The 17,252-nt window shown below is 47.6% G+C and overlaps 1 protein-coding gene across 1 annotated transcript; it reads right to left on the bottom strand.

Annotated features, from left to right (window-relative positions):
* Positions 1-2,243: 2,243 nt before the first annotated feature.
* On the bottom strand, positions 2,244-17,209 carry LOC116452315 (transmembrane protein 189-like). Its single transcript, XM_032126658.1, has 6 exons — positions 16,992-17,209; positions 13,721-13,840; positions 6,679-6,770; positions 5,055-5,199; positions 4,189-4,401; positions 2,244-3,403 (listed from the first exon to the last, which is right to left on the bottom strand). The coding sequence occupies exons 1-6, from the start codon at positions 17,116-17,118 to the stop codon at positions 3,282-3,284; spliced, it is 819 nt and encodes a 272-aa protein (XP_031982549.1). The 5' UTR covers positions 17,119-17,209; the 3' UTR covers positions 2,244-3,281.
* Between the last annotated feature and the right edge of the window lie 43 nt (positions 17,210-17,252).

Genomic DNA, 17,252 nt, shown 5'->3' with positions numbered 1-17,252 from the left:
CAGTGAGCCCTCCCAGACTCAGCTCTGAGCAGCGACGGGTGCCGCGGTGCTGCGCCCATCAATTGTTCTTGGAAGCTGCTTTAAAACAGCAACGCTGGTCTTACTGGTCGGCTTTTATTTCACTCAGTAACTTCATTTCAGCCGCGGCTGAGCACGGACTGGCTGAAGGCAGCAGGGAAAGGCAGCAGGAAGAAAGGAGAAAAAGGCAGCAGGACAAGGCAGCAGGAAAAGGCAGCAGGGAAGCCAGCAGGACAAGGCAGCAGAAAGAAAAAAGGCAGCAGGACAAGGCAGCTAGATGGCACGAGAGCCCAGCTCAGCCGGCTGGGGCCATGGCCAGGGTGTGCAGCACAGCAGGAGAGCCGGGGCTGGTGCCGAGCAGCCAGAGCCCAGCTCATCCAGCAGGATTGTTCTCCCAATGGCTTTGGGGTGGGTGGCTCATTTCACACCCTTCCAACCAGCGTTCCCCTCCACCTCTTAGGCTGCTAAGTCAAGTCCCGGGAGGATCACAGAGACAGGCACCACATCTGAGCCAAAACCTCCAAGTGGGATTTCGAGACACTTTACAGTAATTCTTTTCACTTTACTAGTGCAACACTTCCCTGACAGCTCTGTCGGGGGGGGCTTCTGCAGTTCCACCGCTGCACATAAGGAATCGCTCCTGCTCCTGGGACATACACAAGGAATCAGTCCTGCTCCTGGGATGCATATAAGGGATCACTTCTGCTCCTCCGAGGCCCTTGTGACCACGAGAATCCGCTTACGGAGGGCAACCGCAGCCCTGGCAAAAGTTGGAAGCCTGAGAGTCCTTCTGAGGGTCCAGAGAGCAGCAGCCTGACCAGAGTTCTCTGTGGAGCTGAGACTGAAATCAGAGAGCTTTTAAAAGCATTTAAAAGCATTGAACTGAAATGCAGGCCATCCATCCCTGTGGAGTTTAACAGGAGTGCCTTATTCTGATTCAGCTCTAATCTGTTCCTAATCAACTTAAGATAAATTTATCTTAAGCCAGATTTACAGCTGGTAAGAAGGATCCACACAGCCTTTTGCTCCAGAATTGCCGTATTCATTTTGTGTGAGCATCCATGTCTTTAAACAGGTGGAACAGAGACCTTGGGAGCTGCAGCCACGTCGGGTGTGGGAGTCACGGAGCCACCTCTGCCTCAGGAGCCCAGCACAGCATCCACGTGGAAAATGCATCCGGAGATTAACTCTGTCCCAGTTTCTCATAATTAAGCAAGATTAACAGATAAATAGTCCCAGCAGCCACCAGTATGAGTAGCTCAGATTTGTTTCCAGTAAGGCAACAGCAGCCAAGAGAGGTTTGGGCAGCAGCAATGCCTTGAGCAGCACTTTGGAAGTACAAATTCTGGTGATTTGTGTCCCAAGCCCATTCATTCCATCCACTGCTACTCACCTGGCATTTAAACACGCAGTGAAAAGAGCTCAGAGGACTGAGTGCTTCAGGCTGATTTACATGGGTGCCCTGAGCATCCACCCAGTTCCCTCTAGGGCTCTCCAGTATCAACTGAAAGCATTTTGGGACTCCTACTGAAGTGGAAGAATTCTTTAATGTCAAAGCTGCATGGAGACCCGATACTGACTGAGGCAATGGGAACAGACAGCAGTTTCATGTAATGGCATAAAGTTCTCCAACGGTCTGAACACTTAAATGAAATATTTTGTGACCAAGGTACCAACTGTGATTTTAATCTGCAGAACCCAGCTCAGAGGCATCTGCATTCAGTACTTCCCACTGAAGGGAGAGTTACCAGGTCCCAACTCTTTCAGAAGCCATCCACCATATCTGAAGAAGTGGAGATCATAAACCTATGACTCAATATCATCATACCCTGCTCTTCAGGAAGAGGCAGTTTGAATTTAACACAATTTACAACTAGAGGAGGGAAAATACCTTACATTTGACCATCAGTAAGTTTTCAGTCAGGCAAGAACTAAACAAGATCCAAATCACATTAACTTCTTCACCCTAAGTCAGTTGGGGTTACTCCTTTGCATCCAGAGCAGAATTAATTATTTACACTTCTTGAAAGGTGTAGAAGTTGGTGAAACATAGTGCCAGGCTCCTAAAATGCTGGCAGATGATCACTCCAAGCCAAACAAGCTGTGACAGGTTGCCAGGTGTCTCAGGTGTGGGACTGCACAGGGTGTTATGCAACCAACCACTGATCGAGCCCTTGCACTCAGTGCTGCCAGTGCAGCAATGAAGAACAGCAACAAGACTTGAACATGATTAGTATTATCCAACTGCTTTGTTATAAATATATTATATACATTCAAACATCACATTAAAATATTATTCCATTACACCAGAAGAGATTAAGGCTTTATATTATTTACAGAAACAAGCAAGCACCTTAAAAAAAAAAACAAAACAAAACACCAGTCATTGACATTTCCGTTCTAACATTATGAGTTTGATACCTTGAGCTCTTGAATACAGCTATTTGCAGTGTGCCCAATGCTAGAACTATTTCAAACATTTATTGTCAGGGTAGGAAACACTTAATAGAAGACTCAGCAGTGAGCACTCCACACAAACAGACACATGTGTTGTAGGGTGCCCTCCCTCTTCTCAGAGGCTCCTGAAGTTGAAGGCTTATGCAGAAACTGCTCAATTCCACGTGGAGAGTCGAAGAGATTTGTTTTAAGGGAAACTGAAGACACTTGAGGATTGGTGGCCCCCCGGAGGAGCGGGATTCTCAAAGTCTGTTCCACGTGACGTCAATCAGGCTGAACATGATAGTGAAGACAGAGCTGTACGTTGATCAATCACTGAGTGCACTGAACAGTCATGATTTTATAGGCTTCCATTGCCCCCCCACTGTTCTCATGCAGTGCCCTTGCACTCCAACACCAAGTGACAAACTTGTCACCATTCTCCCTGTAGGTCTTAGGCAACAAGCTGTTTTGGAAGTGTTCAATAATGTTGATACAACACATGTTTCCTACGCCCCCACGTCCCCCTGGCATGCCTGTGCTGCCTCTGGCGTGCCCGGTACCTCACGGATACAGTGATGAAGCATGTTCTAAGGTGAAAGCAGACATGGCTAAACAAAAAGGTGCTCAGTGAGAGTAATCATCTTCATTTCAAGTATTGTTTTAAGAATTAGTTCTTTTCATTGTAGTCTGTGTTAACACTTTTTAGTTTGTGCTTTAGAGTCTGTTATTTCTTTGCAGGTCTTGAATTTGGCTGATGGCTTTATTTTTTTTTTTTTTAAAACAACATTGGCAACAAGTTATGGATTGCAGAAGGCTGGCAAAAGTTACTTGATTTTCTGAGCCCATTTCATGTCATCTGCTCTTGGCTTCTCCCCAGTAAGTCCTTGGATGATGTTCTCCAAACACCTCCAAAATCTTATCTTCTCTAACGGATAATTCAGCCAACCTAAGGGATTGCAAAGGAAAAAGAGGATTAGTTTGTGATAGTGTCCAAAGTTCAATGAGAAAAAAAAACCAACCAGCCCAATACTGCTAATAATGGTCAGGCTTAAACTTTCAGGACATAGTAGGACTGAAAGAATAGCTCTTTGGGAGGCAAGATTTTTGCCACCATCTGTCAAGTCAGGCTTCTTAACTGTACCATGTTTCTACATGACATTCTGCTAATGAGAATTAGATTTGTTTCTTGGCAGAGGTTTCAAAACCCACATGAACTGTTTGTGGAAGCCAATGACAGAATGAAGAACCAGAGCGGTTTATTTCCAGCTGTCTAATTAACTTGACAACTTATTTAGGATCGTGCAACACTGGTGACTGAGCATTTCCACCTGGACAGATATAATAGGAAGCTAACGTTTTCTGCAAACCTGTCCACTCCTCTGAGTCAGAATGAGTGGATGCTGAAAATCCAGAAGCCTGGCTTTAGAATTGAGCATTCCAGACCAGCTGCAGACATTCTGCTCTTCTGAAGGAAGAGCAGCTTTAATGAACAAACCCCATTAGTGGCCTGAGCTCACCAAGACCCCACACAATCGGATCTCAGCACCACTGACTGCTCCCTCAGGCTCCAAGTTCCCTGCAGCTGATCACAAACCTTCCCCCCCACTTTTGATGCAAAAACCCAGCTGCAGTTTTCCCAAGAGCTTGTGCAGCCAGAGCACAGTTAACTGCACGACTCTGCAGGTGTCTCGCAGCTGTCCTGGGCAGGGTGGCCCTGCAGGGTGGCAGTACCTGTGGTGATGCAGAAGTAGGTCTCGTGCGGGGACACGTGGTGGATCCTGTGGTGCTTCCGGGGCAGGATGATGTGCCAGTCCTGGAGGAATACGACCCAGCCTGGAAGGCCAAAGTACGTGTGGGACCACTTGTGGATCTGGTTCGTCATGGTAATGAAGATGATGAGGGCAAAGACGTAACACTCCCAGGGACAGGTCTCACACAGCGCCTCTGCAAAACACCACAGGCAGCTGAGAACACCAGTTATGGAACAGCACATTTCTACCAGGACAACGTCCTGCCCAGCCAGAGCTGCCTGCTGCTGCAGGAACTGACAAAGGCCTCACCAAAGCTGCTTTGGCAGAAGTGTCACAGGAGCCAGCGAGCCATAAGCAATTCCCAAATGTAACAAGACAGGCTGGGAAGTGCCAGAGTCTGTCAACACACCATAAACAGGAAGTCAAGCTGAGTTTACCATCTATAAAATTAATTTGATCCTTTAATTCTTGACTTTTAGTTTGCACATAAAGTATTTGTGCACAGAGATGAAGCACTGTTTTGTGTTACACACTTTGGAACAACGAGTTTCCCTAGATGTTCACAGCTTGGTCCCTCTTACAAAGAGTATTTAGCATAACTTCTAATCTTCCTTGCACAGCTCTCCAGCCCCAGATTCTCTGATGAGCTAGAGAACCTCACTGTGCCACCTTCTGCCACCACACCTGAAAGGAAAGTTTCTCTCCTTCCTTCCAGGAACACCATGCTTCCAACAGCTATTCCTTGTCATATCACATCCATGGATTTCTCCAAACTTCACACAGACAGATGTTCATTTCAATAGGAACAAGAACGCTAAACCACAGCAGTCAGAAGTAACAGCTTACCTGGGGAAAAAGAAACAAATTTGTATGCCATGTTTGCCAAGGGGACCAGTGTCATGAAGCAGTTGTCTCCATTGGTCTCTATGAAGTCATGCCTGGTGATTGCTGTGGGGTCAATATGATGCTCCCGAAAGGGTCTGATGAAAGCCTGGGAAAAGAATTGGATAAACACAATACCGCACTCAATAATGGTCTCAGAAAGAAAAATATTACAAAAAAGTAACCCCAACAAACCCCCAAAACCCTCTCATAAATTCAGACCTGATGACTGAGTTGAAGAGAATTCCATAGTACAAAGCATGTAAGCAGGATTCAAACTTTTGTCATGACAACACTTCAGATCATTTCATTTACATTTGCAAAACAATTCAGTTCCCACACCCAAATCCAGGGGTTTTTTTGCTTTTCATTTTTATTATTCTTAATTTTCACTTAGAACCTTTAGTATGTAATCTTAAAAACAAAGCATCAGCACCTAAATTTCACAAGCAAAACAAGCCCGTGAAATTCACTTGCTAAGCAGAATCAACCAAGGGGAAAAAAAACCACTAAAAAAATTAGAATTCAGCCTACCATATTTATGGGTGACAGATGGCAGCACTAACATACTAAATGCAAATTAAGTGACTGGACAAAGCAGTGGAAGACAAACAGACTATAGAGAAGTCACCTCTAGGAGCAGAAATCACATCTGAACACACAGAGCAATTGTTTTATTGTGTGGGACAGTCAAACCACTGATTTGCCCTTAACACTTCCAGCACGTCCAGCCTGTGCAAAGGTGTCCTGAGCAGTCTCAACTCGTGGTTATTTAGTGCAGAGTCTCTGGCAGGGATTTTTAAAAATTATTTAATCTGTGCTCCAGAGAAACAGGGATTGAAAAGACTATGAAGTCTATTGGAGGTGAACAAAAATTAGCCAAACCAAACAGTTTTAATTCTGCTGTTGTAGTTCATGTAACTCTGGATAATAACAAGGAACAGCCCACAATTTTTTTTTTTTAAATAATGATCTTTCTAATATTGCACTGTGAGGAGTAATTAATGGTAGCTATTAAGAAATTTAATTAAGAAAACAGATTGTTGCTTACTACAGAAGCCAGTGAACCTTCCACCAAGCAACTGGCATTTGTAGCTGCAGGTGTATAATACATCTCAAATTAAATCTTCAGTCACCACCATTCTAATATTACTGTGTTACAACAGGGGCCCACAGAAGAGAGAACTGGGAAGATTCTTCCTGGAGCATCCTCCTGTTCCACAAGTTTTTAGGAGTTCAGCTGCAGGGACAACGCTCCAAATCTGTGTTCCTGACCTTTTAAACATCCACAATGCCCAGCCAGGTTCCAACACTTGTGGTGTCACAGGCCATTCCCACAGAGCCTGGGGAGGTCTGCAAACACCGGTATTGCAGCTCTGCCAGCCTCAAGGCAGGTGACCAAATGGAGCAGTGCCACCTCGCAGTGTCCCCCAGGCCAGGTGCAAACCTGGGGCCGCTCCCTGGGCTGGGCGTGGAGCTGCTCACGCTGGCAGGGCTGAGCCCAGAGCCCAGCTCAGCCGGGAGCACTGGCAGTGCTGCAGAAAGGGACTTGAGAACTTTTTCAAGCTGAAGAATGACAATCCCAAACCTTTCCAACGATGGGTAGCTCCACAGATCCCCAGGTGTCTGCTCCCCAGTGGAACAGTCCTGAGAGGAAGTCGGCTGTAATAACTCCTGCAACTTGAATGAGAGAGAGAGTCAGACAAACACAGCGTTTTTACTGACTCAGTCACATCTTACACTTGTTTTACAAGTTTACTTGTTTATCTGTCTCTAACTTAGATACTTACAACCACATGAGATCTACCCAGTCTGAATACACATACAGTCAGGTAATTAGCAAAAAGAGGTTAGCAAGACATCATTTGGACAGTAACAATCTTCATTAAATCTATATTTGTGCTTATCCCATCTCCTACAGAACAGGAATACCTCCCCTAGTGGGTACATTTTGCTCGGCTGACCCCTCACCTCTGCAGTCCTTCCCCTCACCTTTCATTTTCAAAAAGGGAGAAGAAATAAAAAAGCTCTTTTCATATTATAAATCACCCCCCACCATTGAATTCATTATCCAGTTGGCCCAAACTCTTGAATGCAGCAGGAGACACTTCATTCTTTATGTACCCCCTTATTATACTGAAGACAGCTTATTTTATAAGCAGTAAATCCTGTACATTTGTTTTTGTTCCAGACCACACATGCAGGCTACAGCAAGACTGGGTGGGACACAATAGCGTTTAGATCTGCTCCTAGCAGCTGAAAGGGCAAGCAGCCTGGGTTCAGGGGAAGATATCCAAACAACACTTCTCTTTGCAACAACTCAAATGCCATTCTCGCTGAGGTAATGCCCCCATTAGCCCGCCTCGCCTCCAGCTGCTGCATCATCCGAGTGAAATAACTGCAGGAACAGCAACACAAATTGAGGCAAATACTGACAGCTCAATAGATGTTCCTCGTGTTGTTTTGATGTCAGCTGGTAAAGGGAAGAATGGAGGATGCCTGAAGCAGTGCATTATACTCAAGCAATTGGGAAAAAAAATCTAACTACCAGCAATCTTGTTCCAGTTGTATGGCAGCAGGGTGTGCTCACTCCTCTGCAGTTGTGGAGGATGAGTTGCAATAAAGAGCAAGAGCTGTGCTGAGGTTACACATGACCAGCACAGTAACACTTGGGGGGTGTGTGTGTTCTGTCCCCGGGCTCAGAGGGCACAGCCCAGTGATGAACTGAGCTCAGCACCCTCACACAGAGTAAAGCACTGGCTTTACTGAAAATGGCAAGGCCAAGGCACAGGAGTACAGCCGACGCTCAAAGGTGGTAAAAAATCTTGATGCTCTGTCATCGAGGCTGCGAGGGTGAGAGGAGATCAACAGCCCTGAGCACGAGTTAAGTGCCAACCACACAGTCAGAAAAAGCAAGGTAACCCCAGCTGAGGTATAGAACTGCAAACGGTGGATTCAACACTCACCAGAAGGCAGCTCGGTGCAGCATTAGGGAAGTCCTGACCCACACACATTAGCTTTCCTCCAGCTCACTGAGAGAGGGGTGGAGGATCGGCCCATCCAGGGGTTATTCCCGAGGAGAAGGAGATGCTTGGAGCATGCAGGAGGAGGGCAGAGGGCAACGAGCTGCAGGACTTGCTCAGAACAGTGGGATTCTTTGGTTTGCAAGTAGACTGCAGAATAAGGAGGAAGGAAGGCAGCCCAGCACACAGCGAGCCCAAAGGTGCATAAATGCACTCCAACCAGTATCCAAGTGAACACTCGACTGCCACACACATTTCCTCGAACTGCTGCTCTGTCTCATTTCCCCACACTCATGATCCTCTGGCGTGGGCACCTCCCAGGCACAGTGGGGCCCTCGAACAGCAGGTGCCTCTCCCCAGAGCCTGGACACGCCGGAGCGGGACATGGGGCTGGACAAGCAACTGCCCCAAAGACACCATGGACACAGGGCAGCTCTGTCCCGCTTGTGTCCTGCTCAGAAACCAGGGAATGTGTAGGGTTTGTGACCCCGGAAAGGCTCCACTCCACCTCTTCACTGCTTCAGAGTCAAACTGAGAGATAACCTGCAACCTCTGCTCTTGTGGGTGACTCTCAAACCACTTCCCGTGGCCAGGCTGCTCCTGGGGCCTGCAGAAGGAGGAGGCCCCATGAGAGCTTCGAGAGAGAAAACTGCTGTGCATATTTACAATTAAAAGTTGTACCTCACCAAAATTTTATAAGCCAAGCTTAAGCTTGGCTTTGCATAGATAGAACGATCAAATTGTAACCTGGAAGTCTTACATCAAAGTATACAAAGTTTCATATTTACTGTAAAAATTCAGTTAGAGTCTCTGAAGAGGACAAAACCAAGATAAGATGTTATTAAATAACTTGATGCTATTGTGTAACATCACTGAGAAGTACTCATGTTTAATCAGCGACTGTATTAACTGGTTGAACAGCACTAAAGGGTCGGCGTGGCTAATTCCACACAGAAAAAAATCTTGTCTAAATATCGATATGCCAAAGCACCCGTTGTTTGTCACTTCTATGCTTACGAAAATAAAATGCCTTAGTCACCTGCAGTCCCCACATAGTGACTCTCAGTACAGAGAAGGCAGGGGTTTGATACTATGGCAAGTTACAAGGCTAAAGTAATAATCCCTGGACATTTCAACAAGTGTAACAGCTTGGAAACAAAAGAGTTCATAATTTTGGCTAATAAAGCTGAGAAACTTTCAGTCAGAACTCAATCTCAGAGTGCACACGAGAGGGTCTGGGACAGCAAATGTATTCCTGTGAATAGCAGTTACATCACACTGTAACCAGGGTTTCCAACAAGTCCTGTCTGCAGTGTCCGCACTCCAGGGACAGGAAAAGCCTGGGCTCCGTCACAGGAGCTCCCCTGGCAAGTCACTGACGGAGCAGACATCTCTCCTTGGGGCTACTCCCTGCTCGGGAACGCCTTGTGACCAATGTCCTGCCTCCAGCGATGCCTCCCGAGCACGGGCACACCTCGCCCCGCACCTCTCACCAGCACACCCCAAACAGCCTCGGGGAACAGCCACCGCAGCTTGGACACTGCAGCGAAAGGCAGATTCCCCAAAGAATCGGGGTCCTGTCTCCCCCAGGGCTGAACAGCAGCAGATCTTAAAGCAAATAGTCATCTACAAAAGCACAGCTTGGCTCAGAACCACCACCTGATAAACTAAATCCTCCGGCCAAACTCCCCTGTGACTTTAAGGGAGCCCCTGACAACCGGGCAGGCACACAGAGCTGTCTTTGTCCCCTGTGCACACCCGTGGGGACACAGATGGGGCCGTGCCACCAGCGTCCCTGCAGTGCCAGGGCAGGAGCCCCGGCAGACCCTGCCCAACAGCAGCTGCCAGCACGCCCAGGAGCCCATCCCCAATCCCACTGACATGAAGAACAGATAATGGTGGCAGCACCGCCTGCCGAGTGCCAACCAGCACTAGTAGGAGGTCACTCCACTTCCAAGAGCAACACCCTCCTCCTCGTGCCGGGGCTCCATGGGAAAACACCGCAGTTCTGCCCACGGGACCCACAGCAGACACCGCACAAACCCTGCTCCTGCAACACAAAGGTATCTGTGAAACGGTTACAGAATCAAAGCTCGGCTACCCGATCGCAACTGGCAGAGTTTCCCTCTTTAAGAGATGTCGCACCGGAGACGGAAACACGAAGGTACCCGCAGCTACCAAGTAACCAATGGTAACTTCATGTAGGGTAAGACAGCAGGTGACAAAGAACCAAATTGTTTGGACCAGCACTGAAGTAAAGGATCATTTTCCTTTGCTAACTGAGGTTTCTGGTGTAATTTCAAGAGCCTTTAAAAACAAAATTTCAAGTGGAAACTCATTTTAATGCACATAGTAAATCCAAGATGAAGTGACATCCTCGGAGCTGTGAGGCAGCAAGATGTGGATGACTGACCCACATGCCCAGCACTCACTTCAGTCAGCACTGACGTCTCTGGAGTGTTTTTTCTCCAACGTGTGCCACAGCTTTCATGTGTTACACACTCATTGTCTGGCTCTGCAATGCAGCTCACCAAGGGCAGCCCTGCAGAGCTGCTGGAGCTTGAAACAAAGAGGTTCTGGGCCTTGATGAGATCCAGTTTCTATTTTGAAACTGCACTAAGTGATTTCTTCCTCTGTGCTCTCTCTGTCTAACCCACAACCTCTGCAATAATGAAACGTACTTCAGATAGGTTAAAAAAATCAGTTGCCCATCTTTCAAGAGAGCAGTAATTAATTGTAACTTCTATCATGTCACAAGATGTTCCTAAAGATATCTGTCCTATGTGGGGCAGTTCTTACGAATATAAACAGGTTACAACACAAAGTTAACTCTTCATTTTTTTGTAAGACTGCAATGAACAGTCCCTGTCACAAACAAATGTGGCTGCAGATAAAAGCCAAATGTCTGAAACAAGTCAACCAACTTGGAAAAATGGGGTTTAAAACCCTAGACAAAATAGAAGGAAGGAGAGGAAAATGAAAACCAAGATTCATGCTGTAACTTGCCAAACTTTTTATCTAGATGCTACTAATATATGAATTATATACTCCACTCATGTACATTGGATAATATGCTGGACACCACAAGCTCACCTGAAGGTGTAAGGGCTTTCAAGCCTGATACTACATGTTTTGGTGAGGCTTTTCTGCTTACCACACAATAATCCCTTTGCCAGCCTTGTCCCTGGCACTACCAACCTTCAATTACAGTGGCAGAGGCTGCTCTGGTTCTGCAGCACTGCTGGGATTGTGTCCCGCTGCAGTGGGAAAAGTGGGGGTGTTCAGGCTCCCTCACAGCCCCATTCCCAGCCAGGGCTGCCTGAGTTAACTGGGTGCTTGTGTGCATGCAAATAAAACACCAAACTCAAATGTGCGCTACTCTCAGCTTGCAGAAAGAGGAACAGTTCCATGGCTGCCCAGCAGCTGAGGATATCCAGAACAGGGCATGAGTGCAGTTAGCACAAACCACAACAGAAATCCATCCTCTGCCCGCTCTTCTTTTTTTTTTTTTTTTTTTGACAGTGAGGAGGGGAAGGAAATTGTCTCATCTCTGCTAAACCAGCCTGGAAGACGAGAGAGTCCCATGGCTCTTCCTGTCCAGCAAGCTCATCCTCAGTGAGCAGGACACAGTCCAGTGCAAGAGCCACTGAGCCAAGGCCACGGAGGTGTCCCCTCAGTGCTGCGCTCCCTTGCAGACAGTGAGTGACTCAGCACGGCCACGGCACCTGCCTCCCACACCCCCACAGCACACAGGGAGGGACGTGCTGCCTGACTGCCAGCCACAGGAGCAGATCTCTTCTGTCCCAAGAATCGCCAGGTTAAGGTATTTACAGTATTACTCATGTTACAATTCCATGTGCCCTTAAAGGCACAAAGAAAGAAGCTATGACACGGCTTTTAATTGCAGACACAGGGTTTAGGCTCAGTGACATGATGCAGAACGTTCAAACCACTTCATTTCCTAAAAGAAAATATGCATTTACGTGAGAGTACACAGGAGTCCCTGACCCACCGAACAGGTCTGTGCAGCAGAACAGATCCAGCCCACTGGATCAGTGACCCCTTTCAGATTCCCAAAGACCTGGCAGGAACTTGATCTAGAGCTCCGTCTTCATTAGCAGAATGTTTATTTTGTGACTTCAGCTCGAAGGTCAATATTCCAAGCCAAGCCTGAGGGAAGCTGTGAATGGAACACACCTCACCCTGCAGGTGACTCAGGATTCCCAACTGTGCCCGTGGAGCTGCTCACGTATTTAGGAATCAGGACTTTTATGGATATGACTTTCACAATATGCAATAAAACCTAATAATCACTGTTAATTAGATATCATTCATGCTTCACCTGGAGAAATAATGTATTGAAGGCAGCAAAACAAGACAGATAGCCTGAAGCACTTACTACTTTATGGCACTCATTTTTGTACACACTATCAGTTATTTCCACACCACTTTATTTACACAGAATCCAGATTCTGCTATTTTAATCATTCACTACTACTTAAATAATACTATCAGTGAATTGGCAGCTTTATCAGTTAAACTGGTAACCAGGATATCAGAGAACTCAAGCTTTTATCAATATTAACTTTGAGATGAAAGCCAGCTGCAAACAGATTGCACCACAGGTTAACCATCATTGCTGATTCTCTTGTCTGGCTCTGCCCTCATTCCTAAGGAGCAGTTCCCATGCCATGTTCTTCTCCATTCCTCCCAACACCTCCACCTAATCAGATGAGAGCAGGCAAGACTGAATTAGGCCAAGAGAGATGGTGTGACTCACAGTGGAGGACACTGCTCCCCCTCAGCCCCAACATAGCCAATAACCTCTACACAGACATCAGGAATTACCACATACCAGATTTGGCAGAAATTCAGAGCTTCTATCATGTACCACTGCTTGAACCTGGTGCAGTGCTTTGGGTGGGCTTTGTTTGTTTGTTTGAACTCATTAGCAATGCACAGCACTGATTATGAACAAGTACCATTCTCTTCTAAAACAGACACCTCACACAGTTTATAGGGAAGCTATTTTTTTCTAAAGCACAGGGGCTGAACATTCTTCCTCTCCTCCACAGAAGAGGTGGAATCAGCTTTTTTTATATTCCTGGAAAAAGCCATCATTCAGGATAAAGGCCAAACATCACATCCTGACATGAAAGCACAATTCTCCAAAATTCTCGTGTTCAGTCTGCAGTCCCCAGAAATGAAGCCAGTTTGATGCCTGAAGTGTCTTTTATAACATTTCTCTTGAGCTTTTGCATTCTGAAAAGTTCTTGTGAATATTTTTGTTGATCAATGTATTTTGTTTCCAACCCTGACCATTCTGACAACTCTTTTCCTTCTCAATAGTCCTTACACTTGCGGTGACTACCCAAGAACACCAAACTTACCCAGCTACATCAAAACTTCCCCTCTGAGATACTGAGAAGCCACTGAAATGTAAAGACGAAGCAATAACACAGTTTGCAGATGGTCTCAGTTTCAGAGGCTCACACACAAATGTCCCTCTCCCTTTCCAATAGCAAGCCAAGCCTTAAGGATCCCACATTTGCTTCCCACACCACAACAGTCTTCCCTTGAGCAGGGCAGCAAATAGTTCCTACTTACATATCCCAACGAGAACTGAGGGTGTGTGTTCCAGTCGCAAGTAGAAGAGGAGATTGTAAAAATTGAAACAGATCAGAGAGAAGCATAAGATGACAGAGATCCATTCTTGTAGTCTTTTTCCTGTTGGTAAAAAAAGGAAAAAAGCATGTTTTACTTTTATCTGAGAGGACATTTTGAAGCCTAAAATAACAGAAACAGACCATTCTACTGCCTGGATGACTTGCTCCATTTGTCTGACAGGGAACTGAAACAGAAACTTATTTATCCATGGGAGGTGCACACATCTTGTTTAATGACATTCCTCTTCCCCAAGCCACTACTAACCTCTTCCCTCTGCCCTTGTCCAAATAATGGGGCCAAATCAGGCATCATCTCACACTGTCCTAGTTTCCCTCTCCCTGAGATTGCTGGCATAAAGTTCCTCCACGTCACATCTTTTCTCAATTTGCATTCATCCAATATTCAGTGTTACTGGAAGGGCTGAATCTGGGAACAAATTTCTGGCCTTGAACATATTTAAATCACCTTGTGATCCGTAATATTTACAAGCTCTGAGATTTTAAATAAAGCTAACAGGAAAAAGCACCATTCTCACCATTCTGCATTTTGGTGGCCCTGGAATGGCTTGTCTAACGTCACAAGCATTCCCCCGAAGCTTCTCCCTGAACTGTTGTCTTGTCTGTGCCCTCCATCTCCCAGGCAAAGGCTGTGAACTCTCAGCCCTTCTGAGATGACAAGGGACAGAACAAGAAAAGAGAAAAAACTGGCATAAATTCTCTCCTGCACCTTGCTGTACCACTTTGTACCTCAATAAAAAAATCATTTACTGCCTACAAAAAGGGAACAGGCACATCAGAGTACAGTAACACTTTGAGTATCACACTAGCAGCAGAAAGCTGCTCCCTGTTCTTCACTGCTGGATCCCCACAAGGCACTGAGGCAGAGTGCAGGGAACACTCAGGCTGAGACCTGCATGGATTAGGGCACAGAACAGACCTTTAACAGCCAAGGCCAAGAAGATCTGAGCTGCCACCATGGCCAGAAGGGCCAGGGCTGCAGGCAGCTCTTAATGCCCTCTGGAGCTGCCAGGTCAGTCCCTGCCTGTGTGAGGGGTCAGCCAGCACAGCCTCCTCTTGACCAGGGCTCCCTGGAGCAGCTACCCCGCAGCCCCTTCCCCAGTCCCTCTGGCAAAGCAGAGCACAAGGAGGGCTCAGGGAGGACTCCAGTGAGGTGCATGTGCTCTCCCACGAGCAGAGGCACACTCAGGCCTGGCATGTGTCCAGGACAAGAGCTTCTGTCCTACTCCTCCTCTCTGCTGACCTAATGCCTGATCAAATTTCTCCTCCTAAATGCTAAATCAAGTCCTCCTTCTCAACTGTACCATGCAATGAGCAGGGAAAGTAGGAACATAAATGGAGGGAGGATCAGTCTTATCTCCAATGTGCCTACAAGGCAATATTTGAAAGTATGAACAAAGACTTTGACAGGTCAATTTTAGAAGCTCTAGAAGGGCCATGGGTATATAAATTAACAGCCTCTGCAGTACCAGAGGAGAGAATAATAAAATTAAATTAAGACACAAGAACAGCCATATTTGACAGCAGCATCAGGTCACAATGTGGGTGATTCTATAAAGAGATCCCTGGAGTAATGAAAATAAGAGTTAATTAACACTCATTTCCTGCATAAGAAAACCACACCCTGATTAGAGGAGCTAAGTGGGTAGATCCTCATGGAACAATTAGCTTACTGCTGGAAAGGAGGCTGGCAAGTCCCCCGAGTTCAGTGTGTGCAAACACCTCTGTACTCCGAACATAGGGATCCAGGATGGCTGTCAAATATTCAGGTTCAAATACGCAGCCTCAGGTCTGCACTGGGAAGGCAAATCAGTCAAGGAACTGAGTCAGCGCTGATAACGTATGTTTAAAGGGCACTCAAATCCCAAAGTGTGTCCTGTGTGAAGGAATGAAGTGCCAAAGCCACAAAGTACGCGTTTAAAGAAATCAGGGGAATATTCCAGTCATGTTCACTCTGCACAATTCAATGTAATCCCTGTTCTTATGAATTCAGAATTTGAACATGATATGCTACCACCACAAAACATATTCTGGCATTGCTTATGTAAATTTTTTATGGAATGCCAGAAGAAACCTGCATATCTAATACACCCTCAGCTCTCTGATATATCACTGTACATGTGTACAGCCAGCGAGAAGGACAGCAAGCTCTTTGGGGAGGAAAATCTTTTCCTTATGAGCCAGACCAGTGGTAAAGTCAGTGACCACTTTTATGTGCAGCACAGGCATCAGTCCTGGATGGACCAGAGCAACTGAAAGGTGTCACACAGGACCTTCTCAAAGGCAAGCAGGAGGTGAGCAAAAGAAACTGAAATGGGCAGACTTGCCCCAGTCACACAAACCAACAAAGGCCTTGGATTTCCTATCATCACATGGCTCTGTGCGAGTAAGAACACCCACTTGTGCAGGAATTGCCTTGGATGTGCAAGCTGGGCTCAGCTGATCTGCTGGAAACCACAAGATGCTGAAAACACATCTTCCCTTCCCTAATTCTTCACCAGAGAATGGATTCACTAGGAATAGCAGGAATACCCAGCACTGCTCACACCATGAGCTAAAAACAAATCATGTTTTTTTTTTACAAGGACTTTGCAATTATTTCCACAGCATAGTCAAACAGTCATTTACCGAGCACTCCAATGAAAAACTGAAGCTTGTTTGACAAGTTCCAAGCTTCAGGAAGAGCGAAACAGGAATTCAAGCATCCCTCTGCCCCTTTCTGAGGTGCCAGGCCTGGAGATCACAGGGTAGCCCACTGAACAGATGTTCTGAAGGCAAAGCTTCTGTTGTTACCTCGTGTTGCGACCACATCTGCCCACCTGCGTCTAGAGCGAAAGGTTCGCTCTACGCTTGTCGGCTTTGGAGAGCAGAACGTCCATTCTGGGCAGTTTCTGCTGGAAACGCTCCCGCCCGCAGCCCGGCCCGTGCCGCAGCCCCGCTCGGAGCCCCGCGCTGCCCCCGCCGGGCCGAGGGACGGCAGCCCCGGGCCCTGCCCGCTCTTCCGGGGGAACGGAGCCGCGCGGGAGCGGCCGGGGCCCGGAGCGGCGGGGGAGCCGGGCCGGGGGAACCGGGCCCGACAGGAACCGGGCACAGGAGAACCGGGCCCGGGGAGAACCGGGCTCGAGGGGAACGGGTCCTGCGGGAGCCACCTCGAGCACCCGGCCCGAGGGCCCCGCCCGTCCGCGCCGCCTCACCTGGCGAGTAGAGCTCGGCCAGCTCGCGGGCCCCGGCGTGCTGAGCGCCCCAGCGCCGCCCGCCGCCCTCGGGCTCCTCCGCGGCCTCGTCCCGCGGCGCCGCCGGCCCCGGGCCGCTCTCGGCCATGGCGCGGCCGCTCTCGGCCACAGCCCGGCCGGGGATGGGCGCACAGAACCCGCGGGCGCGCCCGGCAGCGACGGGAACGGGCCGCGCTGCGGCGGGGGGGGCGGGCGAGCCGGGCCCCGCCCCCGCCGCCTCCC

The sequence above is a fragment of the Corvus moneduloides genome, chromosome 17 (assembly GCF_009650955.1).
Source record: "Corvus moneduloides isolate bCorMon1 chromosome 17, bCorMon1.pri, whole genome shotgun sequence".
Taxonomy (NCBI): domain Eukaryota; kingdom Metazoa; phylum Chordata; class Aves; order Passeriformes; family Corvidae; genus Corvus; species Corvus moneduloides.
The sequence above is the reverse complement of the archived record's forward strand: the minus strand, read 5'-3'. Positions and strand labels throughout refer to the sequence as shown.

Coding starts and splice junctions, on each gene's coding strand:
- LOC116452315 (XM_032126658.1), bottom strand. CDS start 17,118: ATGGCCGAGAGCGGCCCGGGGCCGGCGGCGCCGCGGGACGAGGCCGCG. Junction 6,771..13,720: donor CTCAGTTCTCGTTGGGATAT/GTAAGTAGGAAC, acceptor CTCTCATTCAAG/TTGCAGGAGTTATTACAGCC. Junction 3,404..4,188: donor CTACTTCTGCATCACCACAG/GTACTGCCACCC, acceptor GCAATCCCTTAG/GTTGGCTGAATTATCCGTTA.